Source organism: Onychomys torridus, chromosome 4 (assembly GCF_903995425.1).
Source record: "Onychomys torridus chromosome 4, mOncTor1.1, whole genome shotgun sequence".
Taxonomy (NCBI): domain Eukaryota; kingdom Metazoa; phylum Chordata; class Mammalia; order Rodentia; family Cricetidae; genus Onychomys; species Onychomys torridus.
Window position 1 is genome coordinate 108989849 of NC_050446.1, and position 25542 is coordinate 109015390.

The following is a 25542-nucleotide window of genomic DNA, read 5'->3' on the forward strand; positions in this document are numbered from 1 at the left end:
TATCTATGTATTTTAATTGACAAGTGGTAATTGTGCATATGATGGTGGTACAATGTGGTGATTATTTGATTTATATGCACTTTGTAAAAGATATCCAGTTATGCTAAATAATATGCAACTAATTTTGAGATGAAAACATCAAAAGTCTGTTCTTCAAGGCTGGGTATGTAACTTAGTAGAACACTTAAATACTATGTACAAGGCTTTGAGTGCAAACCATAAATCTAAAAAAAGGTTAAAAATCCTATTCTTTCAGCAGTTTTGAACTACATCAGTATTCAATGTGGTTTCATACAGCACAACAGCTTCCCAGCAGCTATTTCGCTAGCATGCTTTAGACTTTGACACCTTCCTTTCTCCAGTCTCATCCCTGAATCCTAGCTCCTAGCTTCTATCACTTTACTCTCTAATTCCACAACATTCCATTATGCATCCACACCACGTTTTCTTTATTCATTCATCCATTAATGGAATCTTAGGTTCTTCCATTTATAAATAATGCTGAAATGAACATGAGAATACAAATAGAATTTAGCACACCAATTTCAATTCCTCAAAGGTGGGATTATTGGATCACATTTTATTTTAGTTTTTAGTTTTTAAGAGATTTCATTGACCTACAATGTTTCAGAACAGCAATGAAAATAGTTAATAAGAGAAATGACTACCACAGAACTGGAAGAAAGCATGGTCAAAGCATACACCTGATAAGCAGCTGGTACTCATAATCCATGAGAAACTCAGTGCAATAGCCAAAATACAAAGTAAATGAGGCTGTTCAATAATGGTAACAGGGCCTACTTCCGCAGGAAGTTCCTCTCAGATCCACCCAAATAAAGGGTCTTCTTAAAGTTAAATCACGTGTGCTAGGACAAGACTACACATGAACTAAGTAGTATGGCTCTGACCCATGAAGCTACCATCTGGCAAAAGCTTAACTACATTTTTACCCTGTACCATCTGTAATTGGCTACGTAAGAATTGAGAGCTACCCCTGGGGCTGACACAAAACCTAAAATCTAATGTACAGTGATTTACATAAGCTGGCACAAGTTAATAGCTCAGCCAAACATCATGTCTGGCAAGGTCTGCCTTAGAGCTGAGCAATGCCATTGTGGCCCTGCAAATGGGGACAGGCTTCTTTATTTCAAGCCTTAATGAGAATGTTGCCTTCTGATCCAGGTCACATGGATGTGGAAGAGTGATGACAGGACAACTTGGTGTCATGTATCTTACAAAAATTTGGACCCCAAGCCCACCCATGCCAGGTCTTTGACTGAAAGGGACTCTGAGTGCATCTCTCTCATACACTAGAGTTGTTGTATCATTTTCCATGTTCATCTTGAGATCAGTAGGCTCTGAGAAGACTTGGAGGGTCTTTAGAAGGGAATAATTTCCATGCTGCATCTAACCGCTTCACATTAGAAGACTTAATCCATTCTTTTGGGAACTGTACAGAGCTTTCACCCCAGAATTTGTCTGTCCCTCCAAGGCTTGATGTCTATCTAATAGGAGCAATATAGATGCTGATGAACTTCAAATTTTGACTAGTTGACCTGGAGTGGGACCTGAGATGCATATTTCCTCAAAGTTGCTGAGTGTTTTCAAAGCTGGTGACCACCAAACATTCTTTTGAGGGCAATGTAATATTTTCTTTCTGATGTGCTCATCTAAGTTCATGGGATATATTTGTAAAGAACCCCCAATCTAATGTAAAGAAAATGAGAGAAAAACTGACCAGATGTAACAGAGTGGGCATTTGTTCTCACATGGCTTGCCAGTTGCTGACATCACCCTGGTGACACCTCTCTGTTCTCTGTTGGTGCCTACTGGGGAGGGGCAAAGGTCATATGCTATATTTGCTCCCATATTCACCTCTGACTGGTTTTACATCAAGGAGTTAAACTGCATTAAAGTAAGCTGGCTTATCCATGGTTTGCTCAGCTTCCTAGATTTCAGATTAGAAGGATAAATGACTGAACCCAAATTTAAATGTCCAAAGGTGGAAAATAGTTACCCAAAGCTGGGAAATTATAACTTACCAGTTATAAAATAGCTTCCAAATGTTTAATGTCAAGTCCAGGAGTCTTATGACTAGGATATTGAGTGATCAGATAAAACAAAAACTCATCGTGCAGTTTATAACATGGAAGAAACTAAGACAGACTTGAAGATGTCCATCCACAGTTACACCAGAAAAGTTATGACTATTATTTGAAACATTAACTTGTGATAGACCATCCCATACTCTGAATGGGGCACAACAATTGAGCAGTTTAAAATACTTTGATTTCAAATGATTTATTTGAACATTATCTCTCTTCTATGGGAAAAGAGACTTGAGCTTCCTATGTTTTTAAAAGAAAAAAGAGAGAAGAGAAGAGAAAGGTTTAATTTGTTCAAAAGTCTAAACTTTTAAGATGCATTTGATTAAAATGCTCCTTCAAAACTTAGTCACCGAAACATCTGTGCTGAAAACAATTTTGTTGGAAAAACGAATTTTGTCATCTGCACAGGAAGTCCTTGTGTAACGGGGAAAATATGTGGTGACAGAGTACCAAGCCACTGTGCATTCTAAACTCAAGATCTGACGTGCTGAAGTATTTGCATAAATGTACACCTTAATGTCCATTGCATGTCAGCCTTTCCTCATGCGGGGACTAATAACAGGACCCATGCTGCTGAGAGAGTGTCTTAAAGTGTTATTAGGCTTCTCTAGAAAAAGAAAGTTCTGGAGAACTTAACTAAGTGAAGTGTAAGTTATGCTTGAACTATTCAGAAATGGTCAAATAAACCTTAATTTACCATTTAAGTACTTTAGCCAATTTAAGCACTTTCAATGAAGGTGGGGAAACCAGGCTTAATTTTCCAGTTCTTTTAACAGAGCAGAACATCTTCAAGGATCACACTAGCCTGCTACTGTGCTTTGAGATTTCTTTGTTACCATGCAGAGGTGAAGGGCCATCAGTCCCAGTGACACCTTAGAGTTCCCTTGCTTGCTTCAGCCCCTCTCTAGGGCCCAACACAGAGACACAATAAAACATTATTTGTTTTTTTTTTTGGGGGGGAGGTTGTGTTTTTTTGTTTTGTTTGTTTGTTTGTTTTGTGGAGCTGAGGATCAAACCCTGTGCCTTGCGCTTGCTAGGCAAGCGCTCTACCACTGAGCTAAATCCCCAACCCAAAACATCTATTTGTTATCCTCCTGGGTGATCCAGTCCTGGTGTAACTGGCAGATAATTAGAGAGAGATGACTGCAGTCAGACACTTCCTAATGATGATGACTTTGATGAGCATCAGGTTACACCTGGCAACTTCAATCAACTCCCACAGCTTAACCCCCTCAGTGCTGGGACACACTATACCCTGACTGCTCATTGTCATAACTCAATGTCCAGTAAGAAGTCACAAAAGCAATCATGTGCTCTCCACAAAGCTACTTCATTAATGTACATTTTGGTGCACAATCCTTGATATCATACCATTTGATATTATTCTTTAATACAGTTGGGTTCTAATTTTTAATAGTCACTTTTGATGAACAAATTTTATTTTCTGAAAAGTGATTTTGATACTGAATTTAACTTCCAAAAAAAAAGATGGAATTTAAGATATAAAATTGTTTATTTTATTAGTTTCTCCTTAACTTAGAACAGTTCAACTTACTGTTTTCTAGTTCATGGTAGAAACAAAATAATATGCCTTCAGCAGAAACCATACCTCAATTTTGAACCTTATTATTTTCTCAGCCCTCTTGTTTGTCATGTTGGACAGAAGCTGTGCACTGTGACTTCTAGTCACTCAGAGGAGCATTGGGCAAACAACCAGTGTGAACTGGGCTGCTAAGCCATGGAGATCAGCAAGTTTGGTGTGTTCAATGTATTTTATCTTAACAATATTTTCAACTTAAAGTAGGTTTAAGGACACAATCCATTGCTAAGTTGGGCACATCTGTGTGCAACATAGTGCCACAAGCTTTTTTATATATTGTTTATGTTTGTATGTGAGTAATGTGTGTTATGTGTGTACATATGTATGTGATATGCCCCATTCACTACTTTTGATTATTGGAAACACAGATTCAAATAAAATAAAACAAGCTCAAATTACTTGGGGAAAAAAGCATGGAGTAGTTATTTTTTATTTTTAATTTACTTGTTGGCATGCTCACTTTTTACCAAAATAAGATACTCCCTTCCAAAGGATTAGCTAACATAGTTTGGATGCAGTGTGAGGTGATCATCTCTCTTCTGTTCCTCATTTTTTCTTCTTAGTGAAAATGAGCAAAATATTAGGCAATGGCAAACAACTAAGTCAGAGTTGAGGGAGCCAACCTAGGTTGAACCCTACTGTCTACCACTGACCAGTCCTTGTCCATGTGTCCCCTTCCCCTCCACTGGCAACTAACAATGGCAACAATCTTGCAGGTCCATTTTGAGGAGTGATGGCAGGCAGATAAAATCCAAATATTACACCTAATATGACAAATATCCTCCACTTCAGGAAAAGTGAAAAATGTTGTTGATTTTTTTTTTTTTTTTTTTTTTTTTTAGAACAAGCCCACTGCTTTGCCTGGAGTGGGTAAAACTGAGAACAATGAGGTTCTTTTCTTAGTAGGAATGTTGAAACATATATCTCCCTGGTCACCTAGAATAACACATAAATATATAAATCAATAAAACTTTCAAAACTTCCTCATTTGACTTAGAAGCAAAGGAAATGACAATGTTTTCCTGTGGAGTGCTCTTCCAGTCAGTGTGGAGGCTGATCATTTAATCTCGGAAAATCCAGAAGAATTCACCAGCTAGAATGCTCTCCTGCACCGTGATCAGTTCTCTGGGGTGTATAGTTCTTTCTGTCACTCTCTTACACCTGCACCTTAATAGGTGGCCAATCTCAGCCGAATCCCCAAACTTCACCTTGGAATGTTTTAGGCTCAAAAAGAAAGTGTTCAGATTTAATACTTTTATGGCCCATCAAATCCTGTGTGGTAGCCTCTAATTGCATCCAGCGGCAGGGATTTCTTTTAAAACTTTTTTTTTTTCAACAGTTTAATAAGAATTTGCTAATATGCTGAGCATTCCTGGAACGCATTAGACAGATGACTTTCTCTATATATGAGGTCCCAGCACGCCCTCATGTGGCCTTTGTCCACATAACAAGCTAGAAATACAAGAATAAATGATACTTTTTCCTTTGTTATTACTCAGTTTAAAGGCAATAAATTAATAGGCTCATGCAACTCTGTGGAAGATGGGGTAAAGCTTTATGATGATCACTATGTGTACAATGAGAGAGCTTCCCTGGTAGTGCTTGTAACATAGCAGCAAGCATTTGAGAACTCAGACTTGGGGCTGAAGAGGTGGCTCAGCTATTTACAGCTAGGCTCACAACAAAAAAAGACAAATCAGACTGGTCTACCCACCTTGCAAGACAGAAACCAAATCTAACTGTGGCACCTATTTTATCAGCTAGTAAGATTTATGGCCACTGTTTGCTAATGCCTTCAACATGTGAAACACAGAGGTGATTTATTTTCTTCCCTGAAGAATAAGGAAGACAAAAACTTGGGGGGTGGTAAGTTCTCTTATTTATAGACATTTTCAACTTATTAAAAATTAGAACAATTTTCAGTTGTTAAGGTGTTAATTAAATAATGTTCTGCAGCAAAACTTTTAGTCACTGCAAATGGCCTGGTGGTGGTGGCTAAGAAAAGCTGGATGGTGATGGTGCACACATTTAATCCCAGCACCCCAAAGGCAGAGGCAGGTGGAACTCTATTAGTTCGAGGCCAGCCTCATTTACAGAGCAAGTTCCAGGACAACCAAAGCTACACAGAGAAACCCTGTCTAGAAAAACAACAAAACATCAAAACAAAACAACAACAACAAAAAACAATCCACAATGTTTCCCAGTCACATCCCTCCACTTCAGAAGAGTTTTAGAAACTGTAGTTTCTGTTGGTGTATAATTCAATACTCCATACACATGCTCCCAAGCTTCCCTAACAGCTTCCATTTTCTTTGGTTTACTTCTTCTCCAAATCAAAAGCATAGAACATGCTATGATTTTGATTAATATTCCTAGACTATCAGAGTCTCTTGCTGCAATTAGTGATATTTGGGAAACATCAGTGGTTGATCAGGATAGTATAGCCAGCACCAACTAATTGAATAATAATAACATTGAGCAAAATATATTAAATACATTGTCACCCAGCCTGTTTCCACATTAACAGGGTTAAAGATCAGTCCCTAGAGGTTTGGATCAATGTATTTTAGGATAGTGCTAAAGATTAGATGAGATGATACATTTAAAAATCTGAGACACACTAATTGCTCAATAAATGTTGGTTATCTTTCCAGATTTTGAAGTATCACTTTCTGAATCTCATAAATATTTACCAAATATTTATCTGTGTCTTTAGCAAGATACAAAGATAAATATGCCTCCACTTCCTGTCCTGTATCGAAGGAGAGCAGTGTGGGAAAAGAAAGGAAATGCACACTAGTGCTCACTCCCTGTCCAAGCTCTCCAACCGCTGCCATAAAACACACTAGAAAAGATGGAATCCCAGGAAAATGTACAAGGGCAGCTATATACTTTGAACTGTCTGTCTTTGGTGGTTGGTGAAGTTTTAAATACAGTCAAAAAAATGTTTTAAGTGTAAAGATCATTTACTCTTCTTGGGGGTTTTCTGGATTTTTGTGTTCTGTTTTCATTGGTTTCTTTCACTGGTTTGGGTTCTTGGGTCTTGTGCTTATGGTTGTTATTATTTTGTTTTGTGATGTAGCCCTAGCTGGTACTGACCATGCACCCCAGTTGGCTACCAACTCTTTGCAACCTCTCCTCTCCCAGGACCTCCTGGGTACTGAGGCTGCAGGCGTGTGCCACCATGCGGAGCTGGTTTTGTTTTGTAGTTTTCTCATTGACATGTTTTCCTTCATGTTTTGTTTAGCAGTGGAAATCTTTCCTCAAAGAACTTTCTTACTGAGTACTAAACTCACAACATAGCAGTGGGTCTGCAATGTTTCCAAGGTCCTTCAAAACAGCCCCAGACCCCATGGGACACAGTATGCAAACCACTGGCCTTACTTAAGCAGCTCCCTTTATCAGTGAGGAAACAGTAATCCTAGAGAGTGAAAATGACCTGCCACAAGAAGCGAAACCAGTTAGTGGTGAATTTCCACATAAATCAGATGTCTCTGCTGAACAGCCCAGGGACAGTTGTAACTCTCAAAAGTATTTGCTTTGGCTCACATGCTGTTGCCCTAAATGGTATTTTAGAGAGTTTTGATTTATTTGCCAACGTATAAAAACAAGGAATTGTACATTTAAAAAAATTGAGATTTCTTGCTTCTTTTAAGATATTTGAAGATCTGGCAGCCTAGCTTTACTCCCTCAGGAACAGTCAGCTAAAGCAGGACTTGGCTGCCCCCTTTTGGGATACAACAGGCAACCACACTGCCTTCATCACAGCATGGACTGAGGTTATCTTTGGACATTACACATTTCAAGCTTAGACCTTAAAGGTAATTTTTTGAGGTCCTTGAATAAGATATAACACAACAGTATTTAGTGCAAAAAAAAAAAAAAAGTGGTTGTCATTATGATAAGATAGGAGTAGACCGTGCTTTCTTGAAAGAAGTTACACATGCAAGAGGAAGATCTGGGGACCATAGGGCTCTGAGGAGACAGTAAACTGAGTAGCATGGTCCAGCACTACAAACTTCTCTAGCTTTATTTCAAGATCTCACACTACAACATCTGGAAATGCAATTTAAAGTTCTCACTTTGAATATCAAGCGACTGACTAGCTTTTTACTACAATGTAAAGGGCCCCTGAGTTTTACCTGGCAACCCTGTATGCATTGTTATTGCATTTCAAAATTAAAAATTAAATGTACAGCCCATTCGACAACCACCAAGCAATGGGAAAACATGGTATCTTATCCATGGGTCTAGCTCATGTCAACTTGTGCCCACAGTGGTGAAGAAATCTGGAAATGTGAAACTATGGTGCCATGGCAAAATCCAGAACTGTCAAGAGAACATCCTGATTTCATAGGTCAGACCATTAATGACAAATGTGAATGATCCTCACTTATTCTCATTGGCCAGGCTGCCTCAGGGCCACTTTGTCCTGAGATTACAAATTAACCTCTGTCCTTTGAACTTGGCCCCAACTTCCTTCCTTTGCAAATAGGCTCTGTCTCTGAAAACACAAATTTTAAGGGCCAGTTAGGAAGGTGACAAAAATCTTCCATGACTTGAATAGATTTCATAATAATCTCAAGGGTCAGACATAGATTTTCTAATTCTTCCTGGGAATAATGGAGTAAACCAATTAATTGCGTCTTGATTCTATAATGATTCCCTGCATTTCAAAGAGTAATCTACTAAACATGAATATTGTTCCATTCTTGCTTAAACTTTATGTGGCCAACTACATCCTTCACTGAGTTCTCAGTCTACATTCCCCCAGAAGCCAAGGAGCACAAGTCCTGATAGCTGAGATGAATCCCAAAGTGAGTTCATGGAAGTGGGGAATGAGAGACTGGGGGAGAGAGATAAAGAAGAGAGTGTTAATGAACAGCAGCTTCCTTGGACACCTGAGACTCAGTATCACTGAATGTCAGCATCAAAAAATGCTGTGAGTTCTGAATCACTGAAAGCTGGTTTCTGTTCATCAGTGACTGTGCTCACAGGCTGAGGGAGTCAATCCACCCCACAGCAGACTTCTGTGAGCAAACACAAAATACCAAGTGTTAGGTTATGAAATAAAAAATAATAATAATGAATTCAAACACTTGAGTCACCTACAGCATCAACTTGAGGTCCTCTCCTTTTCCTGCCAAAGAAACTCGTTATCCCATATCCAAATACACAAACCATGGCCCGATTCGCAGACCATGCCCACATGCACAAGCCAAGCAATAGCCTTTCCTCTGAGTTAATGACCATTCACTTATAGAATTAATTCTAATATTAAATAAGACAACACATCCTGGATGCTCATGAGAACACAGATGGAAACCTGAGGAATGCTGAGGTCTTTGCAGGAGCTCCCTGGTATATATCTGTATTATAACCTAAAAAGGTTATTACTCAGATGAGAACTTCATCGAAGATCTTGGATTTCTGAAGATAGTATGTTCATCTAGTCCATCTGCCTTTTCCATTTCACTCAGATGTAGAATGTGTGTTTCACTGTCCCAGAGTCCTGCTTTGCACACGCCTAAAGCTATAAACTAATGGTTTCTGATGCTATAACTCCTTCAGATCATTTTCAAAGTAGCACACAGTAGTTAGGAGTCACTGTTCAAGAGACAAACTGCTGGGATCTGAACAATTCTATTACTCATGAATAATGTGGTCTTGGGCAAGCGATTCCTCTTCTTTATGCCTCAGTTTCTCATATGTAAAATAGGCTTAATAATATAACTGCTTCTCTGGGCTTTCTGAGGATACAGTAACTTAACAGCTGTGATGTACTTAGACAAGTGCCTGGAAGATGGATGGTAAGTCCTTGTTAAATGAATCCAAAAAGGTAAGAGTCCAATGGGCACTTAATATCAGCTCATGGTTAGTGCCAGGGGTTATAATAGTTCAATGAGTAGTCTTACCTAGGCTATACCCTCACCATTTCTAAATAAGCATCTTCATTTTATTCCAGCCATTCATTATCTGAATCATGAGCTTTGGAAACATAGGGAGAGAGTACAGCCTGTCATTGCTAGTTATAGAAGCAGTTCTCTGAAACTCTAGCTAGTTGTCCACCGAATGGAAAGGTAATGCCCAGTAAAGGAATGTGTGTATAATAGTTCCCTGGCCCCACAGTGACTTACCAGGAGAGCTCTGCCCACTGATCTACTTGCTCCCCTCTGTTTCTGTCCTCTGAGTCATTTTTCTGGTTTTGTTTTTAAATCTATTTTTATTGTTTTCTTCTTGAACAAGAATCCCAAGAATAAGGACAGGCCAGAAGCCAGAGAACATAAAGTAATCCCCCACTGAGCCACTTAAAAAAAAATAGTAAATTATAATAGGCATCTTCATCTTCAAACACAGTCTCCTTAACATTAGTTCTGACTACTAACAAAAACAAGAAATGTGTGCCTTGCTGTCATTTGTAACTGCTTTTTAAAGTGATTAAAATATAGCATGTCAGCTGGGCGGTGGTGGAGGACGCCATTAATCCCAGCACTTGGTATATATATATATATGGAGAGAGAGAGAGAAAGAGAGAGAGAGAGAGAGAGAGAGAGAGAGAGAGAGAGAGAGAGAGAGAGTCTGTAATCCCAGCACTAGGAGACTGAAACAGTAGGATCAGGCTGAGTTACGCAGGAATTCTTATCAAAAGAAAGAAAGAAAGAGAGAGAGAGATTTTAAAGAGACAAAAAGAGAAAGAGATCATCATCACTTTCTGTATGATTTTCAAAATTTTGTTTCTTTTGGCATATTTGCCATTTTTCATTGTATCTCTAATTATAAATCAGCTCTTCTAACACCTTGCCAAATAAAAATTAAAATTAGCAAAATCCTTATACAAGTCTTTTTCCTCAAAAAAAAAAAAAAAAACTTACAGCATGCTACGAACTTCACATCTTAAATCTTTGATACAAAGTGCTGAATTATTTTAGATCACTCTGCTTGCTATCCTTTCCATCCATATTAGAAACTGCACATGTCTCCATAATCCCATCAGACATCTTAAAATAAGAATTTTACATCTAGAAAACAAAATATAGGCTAATGACTTATGCTCCTTTGCATATTAGTAAATGGAATCTTTTCACTCGACTATTTTGACTCCACTTACGAATTTCTTATTTTGTCACTACTGTCTTTATATCATTTTCTTCCTCAAGGACTATTTACACTGAATGGACATCAGCCTTTTGCAGTTTCTTATTTCTCAACTATTTTTCAAATATATTCCTCAAAAATATTCATAGTATCCCATGGAATATTTCTTCTTGATATTCATGGAAGTTTTGGCCACTCAAGTTTTAATCTAGTATGCCCATCTCTTCACTTTTCTTTTATTCTGTTGCCTGAAGCTCCTTATCCCAACTTTAAATAGACCTACCTTACTACACTTTCAATCCAGTCTCCATATCCCCCATGGGGCTGTGTGTTTCTGGAGTATCATAAACACCTGGGAACATTCTGAGGCCATTCATGTGCATGTGGCTCTAGCATTAAGGATGGACACTGCCAGCCTCTGACCTATGCTTCCACAGTACAACCTTTCTGTGTCAAAGCAAAATTTTGATGTCCTTGGCAGAATTATATGGGAGTCATCTCAAGGCAGGAGGTAGATCCATAGGATTCTTCCTTCTCAGTATGAGAGTGCTTTAAAATGGCTTTGAGTTCATGCTCTTTTAGCCTTCATCTCTTGCCCTCCTTGGCATCCAAAGACACCAACTGCGGTTCTTCAACAATGCATCTAAGTTTCCAAAACGGAATGCACAGAGCTCTATGTATAGACTTTCACATGCTTGGTGTTGCTAGGGAACCAGGAAGTTAATCTATTAGCCATGGTGAGAGACTTCCTTGCAGCCTGTTTGCTTTTTCCTCTTGGCTCCTTCCTGAGGCAGTGGGAAATGCTCTGCTGGGAATAAAATCCACCCATAAAGTAGAATCAAGTCCCAATACCACGGAAGAAAACGGAACCAACCACTTTGATAGGTTTGTTCTTTCACGATGCAAATCATTTCGGTTTGGAATAACCCCACCTCTGCCACTCAAGACCTATGTCTTTTGGCAAGCTACTTCTCAGATCTCCATTTTGGGGATTTCTTTATTTTGATAGTACTACTCATAAAACAACTGACATTTGCTTAGCACGACTCTGTGCCAGGCACTTACTTATATGTATGACTTTTGTGACCCTCACAACAACGCAGTGCAACAACTACTAGTTTGATCCCTGTTTTGCACTGACAAAAACCAAGAACACAGAAAATATCTTGCCCTGAGACACAAACTAGAAAGTTGATGGTAAACCCAAGGATATCTTTTTCAAATAAAAACATCCTGGGAAGGGTGTTAGAGGAGGGTGCTGATGCTCCTTTTCCTACCTCTGACAGTGGCCAGCTCCCCATCCACATGTGCCATGCACTGCATGGCAGTAGCTCCAACACATACTGGCATGCTGACTCTCTGTCCTAAAACAGAAGTTGACAAGTCGATATCAGCAACATTCCGGAGCATCCGTGGATACAGCTTCCATCTGGAATTTAAATGATATGAATATTAATATATCTACAATTTAGAATTTCAATTGTAGCCAAAATTTTAACATATTTTTAAAAGAGAATTTTTTTCATTAAGCCCAATCCTTTTTATAAAGCTAAAGAAAAATGGACAGTTTTAATGTTTGCTATCATAGAAAGCAAATGTGATGAAAATCACATTATATATATATACATTAAATATTACATAGTATCCCATTATATGTGCAGCATTGGTGTGTGCGTGTGTATCTGTGTGAATTTGTTACAATTTTAAAATATAAAAATGAGAATGACAATGAATTCCCACTTCATTTTTACCAAAATCTGACTGACACAGCAGGACTCTTCTACGTCAGCACGCAGTTCTGAGAGCTATGGCAAAACCAGGCAGCCATATAACTGCCAAGATAGCCACATTTAGGCCAGTCAGTCATCATTCAGATATCCTCATTTCCTTTTCTATCGAAAATTTCTCGCCACCTCAGCCCTCTGACACACGTTGCTCTGGATCTTTCATCCTCATACTTCTGCTTTTCAAGAATACCATATTCATGGACTCACACAGTGGACAGGCTTTTGAGTCTAGCATGATGTGCTTAACGTCTGTGTGTGCTGCTGTGTGTATCACCAGCTTGTCCTGTGGGCTGATGAATCCATTTCACCTCATGGAGGGTACCACTCCTAGGTGACACTTAGAATATATCCATTTTGTATTAATAACAACCAAAGTCACTATGAACATCCACTTATAGGCTTTGGGGTAAATATAATTTTTATTTTACTTTCCCTAGACCATTTTGAAGATATACACAAAGTCATATAGAGGTTACATTTGAATTTGAGATGTTCCTTCTTTAAGAGGGAGTAGCTCAAGGCAATTACTTTTAAAATTAGCATTTTTTTCTTCAAAGTTCTTTAATTAATTGCTGTGTCCACTGAAGAACCATAGTAAGGGAAGAGCTGTCCTTTTTGATTATTTATTTTGTTAGGTAAGCTCTTTCCTCAGAAACTGTAATTTTTAATTTTTGAAGTTTTAAAATTTTAAATTTAATTTTAATTTAAAGCTACCATTAAGCCAAAAAAATTTTTTTTAATCCATAAATCTTCCCACGGAATAAATTATGTCTCCTATCAGCAGAATGTGTTATCTCCTACTTATTTACTTTGATTATTCTCATTGCCTATGAACTAAGACTGAGCATTATTATAATAATGTCTTGTTTAGACACATCTACAGGCCTAACCAACAGTCTCAGTCAATTTTCTGGACTTTACTTCTACTGAGGTTGAGGCTGTTTTTCTAAACGTAGTGTGACTTCCTATAGGAGAAAGGAGGGGAAAGCCCTTCACTGGAGGAAGCCTGTTTTCTCCCGCGGCAGCAATAGCAGTTCTGCCTTGAGGGCTTGCTAGAGTTCTCCAATCTAACCTTCCCCACACAGCTCGTCTAAAAACATACCATCCCTCAGCAGCGTGATAAAGGAGTTTTAGTGTGGGGTCCCTGTGCTGTTCCTTTGAACATCGTAATTGTCATCGTTTTCCGTCACACCACGTGCTCTGTTCCTGGAAATCTTTTCCTCCCCACGGACACTTCCAGCACGATGCTTTGATCTCCATTTTCAAGGGGGAGGGCCAGAAGCCCCGAAAGGAGTTTTCATTACCAATCATATCTAAGTGTGTTTTTTAACATGAAAAAGAATTTAATAGTGGTGACTGACACGTCGGCTTTAAAAAGCATTAATATTAATGTTTACTTATGACTGAAGGAACAATGTAAGCCTTCAAGAGTACACACAAAACTATGGCGCATCGGCGCTCTCTCTCTCTCTCTCTCTCTCTCTCTCTCTCTCTCTCTCTCTCGTGCGCGGGTGTGTGTGTGTGTGTGTGTGTGTGTGTGTGTGTGTGTGTGTGTGTGTGTGTGTGTGTGTGCCCCCGCGCGCGCGCGCGCATATGTAAAATAATGCCTTTTTAAATGTCACCCATTTACAAACCAAGCTCCTTCTGTCCGTAAGTGGCAGCCTTACTCATCCACTTGGTGGCGCAGTCACCTTAATAACAGCGTGCTCCCACTTCCCATAAATCCATTTTCTGTTTCAAGATATTGCAGATTCTTCAACCCCGCCCCTCCCCCTATTTCTCGGCAAAATTAAATAAAGCCAGTGCAACAGGGAAGTGTACATCTTCTAACGTGTCCTCCAGGTTTTGGTATTTTCCAAATAACAATAACTTTGCCAATTTCAGTGGATTTTTGACCCCCACCCCAAACTACCCCGAATTCAAATGGCTATCACCTCAATTACACATTTAATAATGCTTCTCCATAGCCCTGTGTTGCTGTCACATGGCATCTACTTTCGGAAGAGCCTGTGAAGATGGAGAGAGCAGCTGGACCATTGAGTAATAATCCTTTCAAAAGACCGAAATGAACAAAAGAATTGCAACAGGACTTTCAGCCTACACTTCAAGCAGAACAAAGGCGCAGGTTCTAACTAATTAAAAACCCAAGAGGTACACACACTTCCTCGGGCATAACTGCTCCCTGAAAGTATTCACAAATTGCACAGCACTGAAGCCTCCCACCTAATTTTCACACCAACCGAGTACCCGGAACTGACTTTTCTAAAAATCTAAAATACCACACATGGATTTCCAATTTCTTCTGCTTAGCTTTCCACTCTACAAATTTAAAGCAAATGATTGAAAAGGCTCCTTCCTCACCTGTACACTGTATCAGCTGAGAGGCGCCCTGACATTTCTACTTGTGTAATACTGAAAACACCACTAGTGCCTTCATATTGTTTCTCAAATAATGAAATGAGGATGACATCATTTTAACTACCAGATAGTTCAGATTAAACCTCCCATTTGTCAGTGTCAATCCGGATGCAGCAGGAAGGAGGCAGCTTCTACCTCTGATGTCATGATCCTGCTAAATTCTCAAACTATGAAGTTAGTTTCTGTCAGTAACACCTTCAGGAAAAGCCACTGAGCCAGTGACGAAGCTGGGTAAGGAAGCTCCTGTATGTGAGTGTGTGAAAGAAATAGTGTAGTATACTTTTTTCAAATTAGCCCCAGTCTGGTCAGGCCATTCAAAATGCAGCAGCCTGGCATTCTGACATTTGCCTTGTTCTTATATATCTGCAAGAGGAAATTGCATTCTTCTAGGTGGTTCATTTTATTCATCCTTTCATGACCTTTTTCCCCCCTATTCATGATAATGCTAATCCCAAGTCATACCAAGAAACACCTCCAAGCAGCTGCTGGGTCACACAAATGGCCCAACTTTCCAGAAATACAAAATGTGGTTGTCAGATCTGAGGGTTGATGGACAGTGCCATTGAGGATGTTCCCTCTACTTGCTGGAGGGAAAGGGGGTGAACTTCACAAATACCTTTGAAACACCCCAATCTTATGTCACAATGTTATCTGTTGGTTGGTTGTTTTGTAGCCTTTATTTGAAACAGAGTGGCAAGCCTCAGGGTGACTTTCTCCTATCAACCCAAATGCCACCAGAGCCAGCAGAAATTCTATTCTTATTTCCACATGATCAGCTCAATGACACAAAGCAAGGGATTATGGTTCATGCAGGAAGCCACACAGCAATGCAGGAATTGAGATGTTGGATTGGTAATCATGGCTGATAATTGTTGTAGTACAAACACTAAGAATGGGCTGTCCTGTGAAGAAATTTGCTCAATACCTTTTTAATTTCTTCTGAAAAAATTATCAAGTTTCATAAGAGAAACCCAGTTGCATTATTTGTGTCCTAGTGATAAATCAGTCCACAGTAGAATGCTATTTCTAGTGTGAGTCCTGTAGAATTCACAGAAGCCAAGAGGCTCTTCTGCTTGGTCATAACTTCCAAGTTCCCAAGTCCTCTATGCTGCAGAAAGTTCTTAGAATTTCTTGGTTAACAAGGTAGTCTGTTTTGCTGGACTCCTTTGCTCCTTCTCTTGGGAAGCTTTTGGGGGGCCATTGTACATCATTTTCACCCACTAGATTATGGAAGCTAAGTCAATGTGCAGCCACCGAAATGCAAGTTCCTATTGGTAGGAACTTTCTATCTGGATCATTGTTAGGTCCTCAACTTTGTAGCAGCCCTGTCTGTGAAAACAGCTCAAAGTATAAGTCAATCAATTGCCCAGGCATGTTGGCACACCTTCCTGCAGCAGTCAGGAAGCAGAGTTGGGAGGATGGCTGTAAGTCCCAGGCCAGCCTGGTGTGCGCAGCCAGTTTGATACCACATAGAAAGAACTCTTTTGTGTTATTAACAAATAAGTTAATAAATTGGACCGCATGAGATGTGGTATCTATTGCATGATAGAGAAGACTGCATAGAGATGGACTGGGTGAGCATCAAGCAGCAATGCTGAGACACCAGCCCAATACATCAGTCAAGGGCCTGAAATGTCTTTGGGGAATAAAAACCCAGTAGGGCTAGAATGTTATTTAAGGCACACTCAGGAAAGCCATTTACCTGGTGAGTACAGTGACATGGTCCCAAGAAGGAATGAATGTTTTACAAGAGCAGGAAATGTTTAAGAAGCCTAAATATTTTTTTTTTAATGATTAAGGGGGGCTGGAGAGATGGCTCAGAGGTTAAGAGCACCAACTACTCTTCCAGAGGTCCTGCGTTCCATTTCTGCAACCACATGGTGGCTCACAGCCATCTATAATGAGATTTGATGCCCTCTTCTGACATGCAGGCAGAACACTGTAGACATAATAAATAAATAAATCTTTAAAAAAGATTAAGGAAACTGCAGAGCAATAAGCTCATGTATTGTTAACCCATTCCCCATCCACAGCTTCTGTCATTTATGAGTTCAAGAAGATTCCAGAGAAAGCTTGATTGAAGACTTCAGAGATGTCCTTGGGGGAGATAACCCATCCTTTACTCTGTCACCACCAACCTGTGTGTAAAACAGCTGCTGCCAACAAGAGATTGCCTTCATTAAAAGGATTTCATATCTCATAATTCAGAAATATAAAGGTAATTTGGAGGGGTTTCACTCCAGATCAAAGAAGAAACAAGAAAGAAGGCAGATTTTCTGTCTCTGGATATTTTCTGCCCCTTTCTGTTTAACGAATCATTGTAAGTGGGGAGTCCTAATATCCACTGTCATCACTAAGGACTACAGTGGGAGATGAATGGCATGGGAAGTCTGAGGTGTGGTAAAGATTCCCTCAGCTGCTTGGCTGAGGAAACAAAACAAAGCAACAACCAAAATAACATCCACTTAAACTGTTTTTCTTTACTACAAGAAGAAAGCATAAACCATGACACTAACCGTCTTGTGCCTGAAATATGAAAGCGTGGGAAAATTAATTTGGGGAAAGAGATGAAGCTCTTTAGAGGAGGCATGAGACAGCAGGGTGAAAGATGGGTGCTACCCAGACACGCTGAAATCTAAAGCGCAAGTGCAGACGGCCATAATCAAATGAGTGATCACAGAGAAGCCATGACAGGAACATCTGAAGCAATGTTCACCGCCGGCTGGCGTGGCTATCTTGCATTTAAAGGCATCTTCCTAGTACATCAACACAAGCATTCTCTGCCACACTCTAATAAAACGCAAATGGAGTCATCAACATTTATGACAATTGGTATGCATGGTTGAATCAGTTACTGTCATAGTTGAAGTAAAGGCAGTGCTCACTTTCGACATCAATCCCTGGGCTTATAATACTTCAACATTTTAAGACATCAGGATTTCTCACATGCCAGAAATTTCTACTCTTTATTAACTACAAATCCAGGCAATTTCACACTACTGTTACATAAAACTATATCTCATTCTGATGCAATATCTTTGTGTAATATTAAAACACAATTTTAAATAACAACATTTCTTACCTAGAAAATGCTCTAATATTATCAGCCAAGGTCTCCTGGTCATTTGCCCCAGATTTGTAGTAATCATATACTGACTTTTGAAGCACTGATCGGGCATGCTGTTCATAATCATTAATGCAGACCAGCCGGGGCAACATTGTAGCAGGATACAGCAACCTTAGCTATTCTAGGGGGTTTTCATGGACTGCTTTCTATGCTCAGACAATTCCATTATTTGTCAATTATTAATAGACTTTTGCCAAAGTTCATATTTAATTCTCTCTTGCTTACATCAAATGAACAAACATTGTATGCCGAGACTTTGACATTTCATTTGCAGACTAGCCTCCAAATGTACCTAAACTGCACGGAGTTAGAGCTGAGGAGCTAGCAGAAATGAGTAGGACATGTCATACTGACAGAGCAGGGGAATAAATCAAAAGTTAAGGGACTGACCTGAAACCACCCTTGGTTCAGTTCTACCCCAGGCTGGGTCTTCCAAACAATCCAGATCTTTGTACTTTGCTTTGGCACCCACAATGAACTACTTCGTTTTCCTTCTACACTTGTACAATGCACATGCCATATGAAAACAACTATGACAAAAGTATTACAGAGCAAATGAACTGTCTAGCAAATGTAAAACTTCTGTATGATATAAATTTGAGCAGATTATAAATATTTGGCTTTAACACAAAGCCCTATAACTTATTCTCGGTTTTGTATTGCTCTGGGGGTGATTGAGGGCAGTGCCATTATGAAAGGCTTTTTTAGTCTCAATCTAAAGTCCCTCCCTGTCATGGAATAGCTAGCAATATTTGTATGAGTAACACGTGGCTGGGAAATCAATGGTGTTGGCCTCAGCCAGGCCTGGATTTCAACCCAGTAGACTACACTATGAGCAAACATTCAGCAGTTGAATTCCAAATGCCTAAACCTATGAGCACTTTCTCTCTTGAACTTGGGGCCTTACTTTCCAATCCAAGTGGTACATTAAGTGTCATGGAATCAGAGCTCTATGAAAGACCTTAGCAACAAATTAAAGAGGGAGAAGCATGAAGCACCATAATTCCTCTTTCAGGTGAGATTATTCCTCAGTCTGTGTTCTGTATTCCAGGTTCCAGGTGCCCACAACATGTGCTGAGTGATAGAGTGACAGGCTCTCTTCTAGCCTCACTTCCTGATCTCCACTTAAAAGTTGTATGTCAGTGCTCTTTTGACAAAACCCAAACTAAAACATTATTAATACCAATCTATAGAGGTGTAAAGGATGCATCATCAGTGAAAATAAAGCTCACAGAAGGTGGGTTTTTTTTTGTGTGAAATATACACCACAGATTCACGTTGAATGCTTAATCCCCAGCTGATCCTACGTGAAGTTCTGCAAATTGGGGGAGGTAGGGCCTAGCTGGGAAAAGTAAATCATGGGGGGAAGGCCCTTGGTGGCATCTTGCCACTCTCTCTTTCTCTTTACTTGCTGTCTTCAAGAGATGACTAGCACGAGACAGCAGGGTGAAAGATGGGTGCTACCCAGACACGCTGAAATCTAAAGCGCAAGTGCAGACGGCCATAATCAAATGAGTGATCACAGAGAAGCCATGACAGGAACATCTGAAGCAATGTTCACCATCGGCTGGAGTGGCTATCTTGCATTTAAAGGCATCTTCCTAGTCCATCAACACAAGCATTCTCTGCCACACTCTAATAAAAAATAAATCGAGACATCAGTGGTTATGATGGCATTGTGATGACCTGTCCAAATGTATGGGGCAAAGAAAGCATGGACCAGAATAAGCAACTTCTTTTAAGTTGTTAGGATCAGCAATTCTTTATAGAGTAATGAGGCCACACAGTGGGAATTTCGTAAGTGTTCCTCACTCTCATCTTCTACTTTACCAACACATTTTCGTAAATGACATTTTCTTAACCCCAATTACATAAACATGAATCTCTAAAGTGTGAGAAAGTGGATGAGATTCCCTGGCTTCTAGGAGGCCATTTCAGTTCTGTACTCAGGTCAATCCTATTGAATAGTTCTTTTCTAGCTCAAGTTATTTTCTACACTCTTATGAGGATGATCTTCCAATAACAATGTTTACATAGCCAGATTCTTTGTACAACTGTCTTAGCTTGTGCTTTACAAAGGTCCACTGAGTGAATGGGATACAATGTAGAATCAAAATATCTTATACCAGGTAAAGAACATCAAAATACATTTTGTAAATGGAAAAGCATCCAAGGAGAAAAATATATTACCAGAACTCTATGAGTATTCCATGGCTTAGTTTGGACTGAAAGCACAGGAGACATCCAGAGCCTAATGAACTGAGATCCCCACAATGCTGGTCACCATGAGGAGCAGAAAACAGAGTGGGGGTACATCCATTTCCACTCTTGACAAAGCAACTAGTAAACAAAAAGAATAGCTCCATGGTGATACTTTGAAGAAAATAGAAACAAACCAGTAATGAGTATAAGATTGAAACTGTTTTAGGAAAAGAATTTTGATTGAGCCAAAGGAGATATTCGTTTGGTTTATTGATGATTTCCTATTTGGATTGATACTGAATTGTACATAGGCATATTCCAATGTTCTCCAGTGGTCCAGGCATCAGTATAATAGATAGGTAACACATGAAAACTGTAATTGCAGTCTTCAGCAATCCCCACCAAAGAATAAAAACACCATGAAAAAAATCTTTAAACTGTTCAGTTTAAAATTGCCATGAAAATGTACCAACTTCATTGCTTTGGTAAACAGGCATCACAGTTTGAGAGCAGAATCATTTTAAAAGTTGATCAAAGGAGCCTTAACTGCCCTAGTTTGACAGTTAACAGAATCATTATGAATGCTGATCAAAGTCTTAGCTGCTTCTCAGTACAGATTCAAAATTGATTTGCAAATTAAACCACCTTTTTTCACATAGCCCACGGTTTGCAACGACTGCTAAAAGTTATTAGTTGTACCTTGAACCTTACATAATTAGGATGGTGAGGCAGTTTAGTACTGTTTAATAAATTTTAAGCCAGTCAAATCCTAGTGACACTAACAAAGGGAAATAAGGGTCAGAGATTTTTCAAAGTATGGTCCTGGACCAAGAGCTGAGCATCCCTTGGAACTGGATGCTAAATGCGCATGTGCATTCTTTTGGCTCTGCTCCTGGTGAGACACTTCAGTCAACTGGGTTATACCAAGCCATGCTAGTGACTGACTCACAATACTACTTGAAAACACGGGCTTTTGTGAGAAAGGGGATAAAATTGGAAGCTTGAGTTTTAAAGCCAACTGACCAACCAACCATCTACACTCCTTCAGTACTGTTGCAGGCCGTTGTTGAATTTATAGTGCTGTCTTAGAAATTGAACTGTGAAATGCATAGTCCTCAGATCATTTCATCAATTTCTTGGTGGATAGGAACAAAAGAAGGGGCTGGAGTTTAAAATATCCTTTGCTAATTCATGACAACCACACTGTCTAAATATCACACATTCTTTTAGACACAAATCAGTCTGCAAAATTTTCCCCAGAGGCCCTGTGTGACAGGATGCTTAAGAAGAATATGGATGGGCAAGACAAGTTCAAATTTTACTTAATTGGCTTAGAGGATGCATGTATGCCATTACGGCAACCCTGTTCTTATATCTGAGACTCTGATGGTGTCAATGTAAATGTCTGTATCCCCTTACTCACAGTGGCCAAAACACTGGAGCTTTGAGTTTTCATTTTTAAAAGTGGGCTTAGCAAAACTTAATTTATTTCTCATCCTCCCTAATGTCCCAGTAAAACCTTCAATAGTATTGCCCCAACATCTCCCAATCCCTTTGGATAGTTCTGAAGCCAACTGCCTGCTCCTAAATCTCCAGTAAAATTTCAGACTGAACCCAAAGGAATCAATGAGAACTCTATATCTTCTTGGTGCTTTTATCCAATATGCAATTTAGACTTTTGCTTAGAGAATGTCTAATTTCCTGTTTTTATTCTTTTAAGAGGATTTTTACTGAAATGAAGAATGGAATTTGGGAGACAAATCATTTCCTCCATCTTTGGCATCAAAAGAATCTAAGTGTTCAAACATATCTAGCTCCAAGGGTAAGCAAAGAACCTCCGACACATGGATGGTGGAAGACAGTGCCCCTACAGGTACAAAGTACATTTCCATAGTGACTCATGACTTCAGCATATCTTTTTGGGTATTTTGAGTCTTTTATTCTCTATCTCTGTGAAATGTTCTGGCCATTTTTCATAATAGATTTTTTTGTACTTGACTGACAGGCTTTCTTATACACTTTGCGTACAGAGCATTTTCTGTTACGTATGTATATTGTCACTAAATTTTTTTTTAATTTCTTAAGAACTTTTTAATTTTTGATTGTATGTGTGTGAGTGTGAGTGTGAGTGTGTGTGTGTGTGTGTGTGTGTGTGTGTGTGTGTGTGTGATGAGTTCACAGAGGCAAGAGAGGGTGTCAGATCTCCTAGAGTTGGAGTTGCAGTTGCGAGTGGCCACTTGATACAGATGCTGGAAACTGAACTTGAGTCTTGTATGGGACTTGCCAGCCCTTCACAAAATTCTTGACTTGCTTTCATGCCCTAATTTTGCTGCAATCAGCTTCAAATATTCATAATAAAGAACTTGTGATACTCAGTCTTCATGTTTTCCTACTCTTCATGATTTTCTTTCTCTTGTACCCTCCTCTCAACTTACCCTCCTCCCTTCTCTTCTTCCTTCCATTGTTTATTTTTGCCCATCTCCTTAATTTAAGCTTTAAGCTTTCCCTGCACTTTCTATTCTTATTTTTTTTTTGCCTCCCCTCTCTTCCTTCTATTAATTTTCTCCCTTTTACTTTTTTCTCCCCTCTTCCCCCATCTTCTGTCATAAGTGGTAGACAGGTAATTTGCCTCTAGCTATGTAGCACGTTTTCTACACCTAAAAAGGGATAGGGTAAATTTTTAACAAGAGGCCTTTGCTTAACTTTGAGATCTTGACTCTTAGATGAGGTGAAAGGGTATGCAAATGTTTGCAGGATCCTGTGGAAAGTTCTCTCTCTTGTCCTCTGGAACAACAGAACTTGGCAGAGGGTTTCCTCGGTAGGGTGTACAGGTTCAATTGACTTGAGCTTGCTCTACACGGAGTTGATAGCCACTGAGTCACTTCTGTTGTTGTAGATAGTCGTGTGTTTTTCAATGTTTTTAAATTACTCGTTTCATTTTTGAGATTATAATCTCACAGTTTCTCCCTTCCCTTTCCTCTCTTCAAGCTCTCTCACAACCCCCCTCCTTGCTCTCTTTCAAATTCCTTACTCCTGTTTTCTCCAATTGCTGTGATATACATACATGTACACGCATATACATATACATTCCGAAATACATAACTATGGCCTGCTCAGTCTGGATAATGTTACTCATATGTGTGTGTTCAGGGAGGACTACTTGCTATTGAACACCAATTGGTGTGCTCTTCCCTGCAGAAGACTCTTTCTCCAGCTCTCGGCACTCCTCAGTTTTCTCGGTGGTTGAGTTTCCCTGCCTTTGTCCCAAGACCTTATTAGTTTTGTTTTGCTTCCCCACTGTCCATCCTCCCATATGTAAGATAGACAGTTTCCCAAGACACACTGTGCTTTCACTGAGGGTATTGTCCTCCTGGTCTCCAGGCTTCGTATGGGATTTTTCATGCTGCCTCCCTACTAGTACAGCTGCCAGCACCCACATGCTTTCTGCCTGGGGCTCAGCAGACACAAGGGAGAGTCTTCAGCCATTCACATGCCTGCGAGGTTACAGGTGTTGATCTGTTACATTTGTTGTTTTGCTTTGGCTTGTTAAGAATATCCAATATTTTCTCAGCATTTCATCAAAGCATTGTAAAATATGCTTACAATATTGTATTTCACATCTGTAGATAGTTTGTTGCAAGTGGAGCTAGTCCATGTACAGTTAATTAAGGGCCTTAAGAACTGGCCTTTTATCCTACAGAAATACAAATTTTAATATAGTCAAATAACTTAATCTCATTGCTAATGACTTGGTCTTTTAGTCTTATTTTTAATAATCCTCCAGACATAGAACTGGAGAGATGGCTCAGAGGTGAAGAGCTCTTGTTCTTCCAGAGGACGTGAGTCTGGTTTCCAGTACCCAAACTGGGCAGCTCACAACTGCCTTCTAACTCCAGCTCTAGGGATCCAAAGCCTTTTTATGGCCTTCACAGACACCTGCACACATATCTTCACATACTCTCATATCCCCTACACACATAGACACATCAGTAAAATGAGTAACTCTTTAATACCCACCAGAAGTCATAAAGGCATTCTCCCATGTTTTCTTTCATTTGGAACTGACCTCCATGCATTACACTGGTCATGATGTTGCTTCAAAAACAAAGTGGGCCAAATATCTGATACAACAAATCTGCTCAGCTCCTCCCTTCAAGTCACAAGGAAATAATATATTCTGACTTTCTTGTACTTGGGACCAAGCTGCTTCTGGGCCATTCAAACAATTCTGGGCTACGAAGTGTCCGTGTCTGTGACTATGTCTATGGCTAGAGCACAAAATTCCCAAGGCAAGACCTTTCCTCTCTCTCTTTTCCTTGGAAGAGCGCACAGCTTTGTCCTAGCGATGGTGATTGTGCCAGCCCAGCATTAACACGCCCAGCTTAGAGGCCTGGGACATAGTGTGACTATACCTTCATTGCTGCCCTTGCAAGTCTCACAGCATGCTGCAATCTTCCTCACATAAGGCAGAGAAAAAGAGTGTATTTATTTTTAAGATAAATAACCAGTTGTCTGAACATCACTCACTGACTAGCTCATCTTTCTTCCCACATTAAATAATATTTCTATAGAACATTTTATCTTAAACATATAATCCTCTCGTTTTACTCAACAACCCCCCCCCCTAACTTTATGAGGCAATGTTTCCTCCTCAAACACAAAGATAATACCCAGGTGGCAATGAAGGAAGATGGACACCACAAGCAGATGGGATGCTTGCTGTAAAGAGCACACAACGCATTAGAGCAACCTCTAAGGGACATTATTGTTAGAGCAGATTTGCTTTTAGGGTCAGAGCTAGAGTGTGTTGACTAATGGTGAAGATGTCATTTGAACAGACTTTGGAGATTAGGAGTTGGAACTGGAAGACCTTCAGCTACAAGGTTTTGTTTAAATGATAGTCTAGTCTTCTGAGAGCAGGAAAGGCTCTGTACATTTCAATCAGTACTCCATTTCTCCTGGTAGATGGTCTGGATTTAGATAGGAAAAAAAGAGCTCCACCAAAGGAGAATCTAAAAGGAAATCATCTCCCATGAGTATGCTACACAGAAAGCCTTCTGAAAGCCTCTCCTGGAACAGGGAGAGGTATGGGTACTGGAAGTCCTCCAGTGGGTATAAACTGGTATTGACACTCTTCTGAATGTTAGAGTGACTATTAAAAGAATATCTCTTAGAAATTATTCCCAGTAAGTAGCAGTTAAAAGA

The 25542-nt window shown here is 39.6% G+C and overlaps 1 protein-coding gene across 1 annotated transcript in view; it reads right to left on the bottom strand.

Annotated features, from left to right (window-relative positions):
• The window catches only part of Hao1 (hydroxyacid oxidase 1), a 46342-nt gene extending 28101 nt beyond the window's left edge, over window positions 1-18241 (bottom strand). Inside the window, exons 1-2 of the mRNA XM_036183226.1 lie at window positions 18091-18241; window positions 12081-12232 (exon numbers count right to left, since the gene is read on the bottom strand). Of these exons, the coding sequence (XP_036039119.1) occupies window positions 12081-12232; window positions 18091-18227 (289 nt within the window). The 5' untranslated portion in view covers window positions 18228-18241. The remainder of the gene's footprint in view (window positions 1-12080; window positions 12233-18090) is intronic.
• Window positions 18242-25542: the final 7301 nt, after the last annotated feature.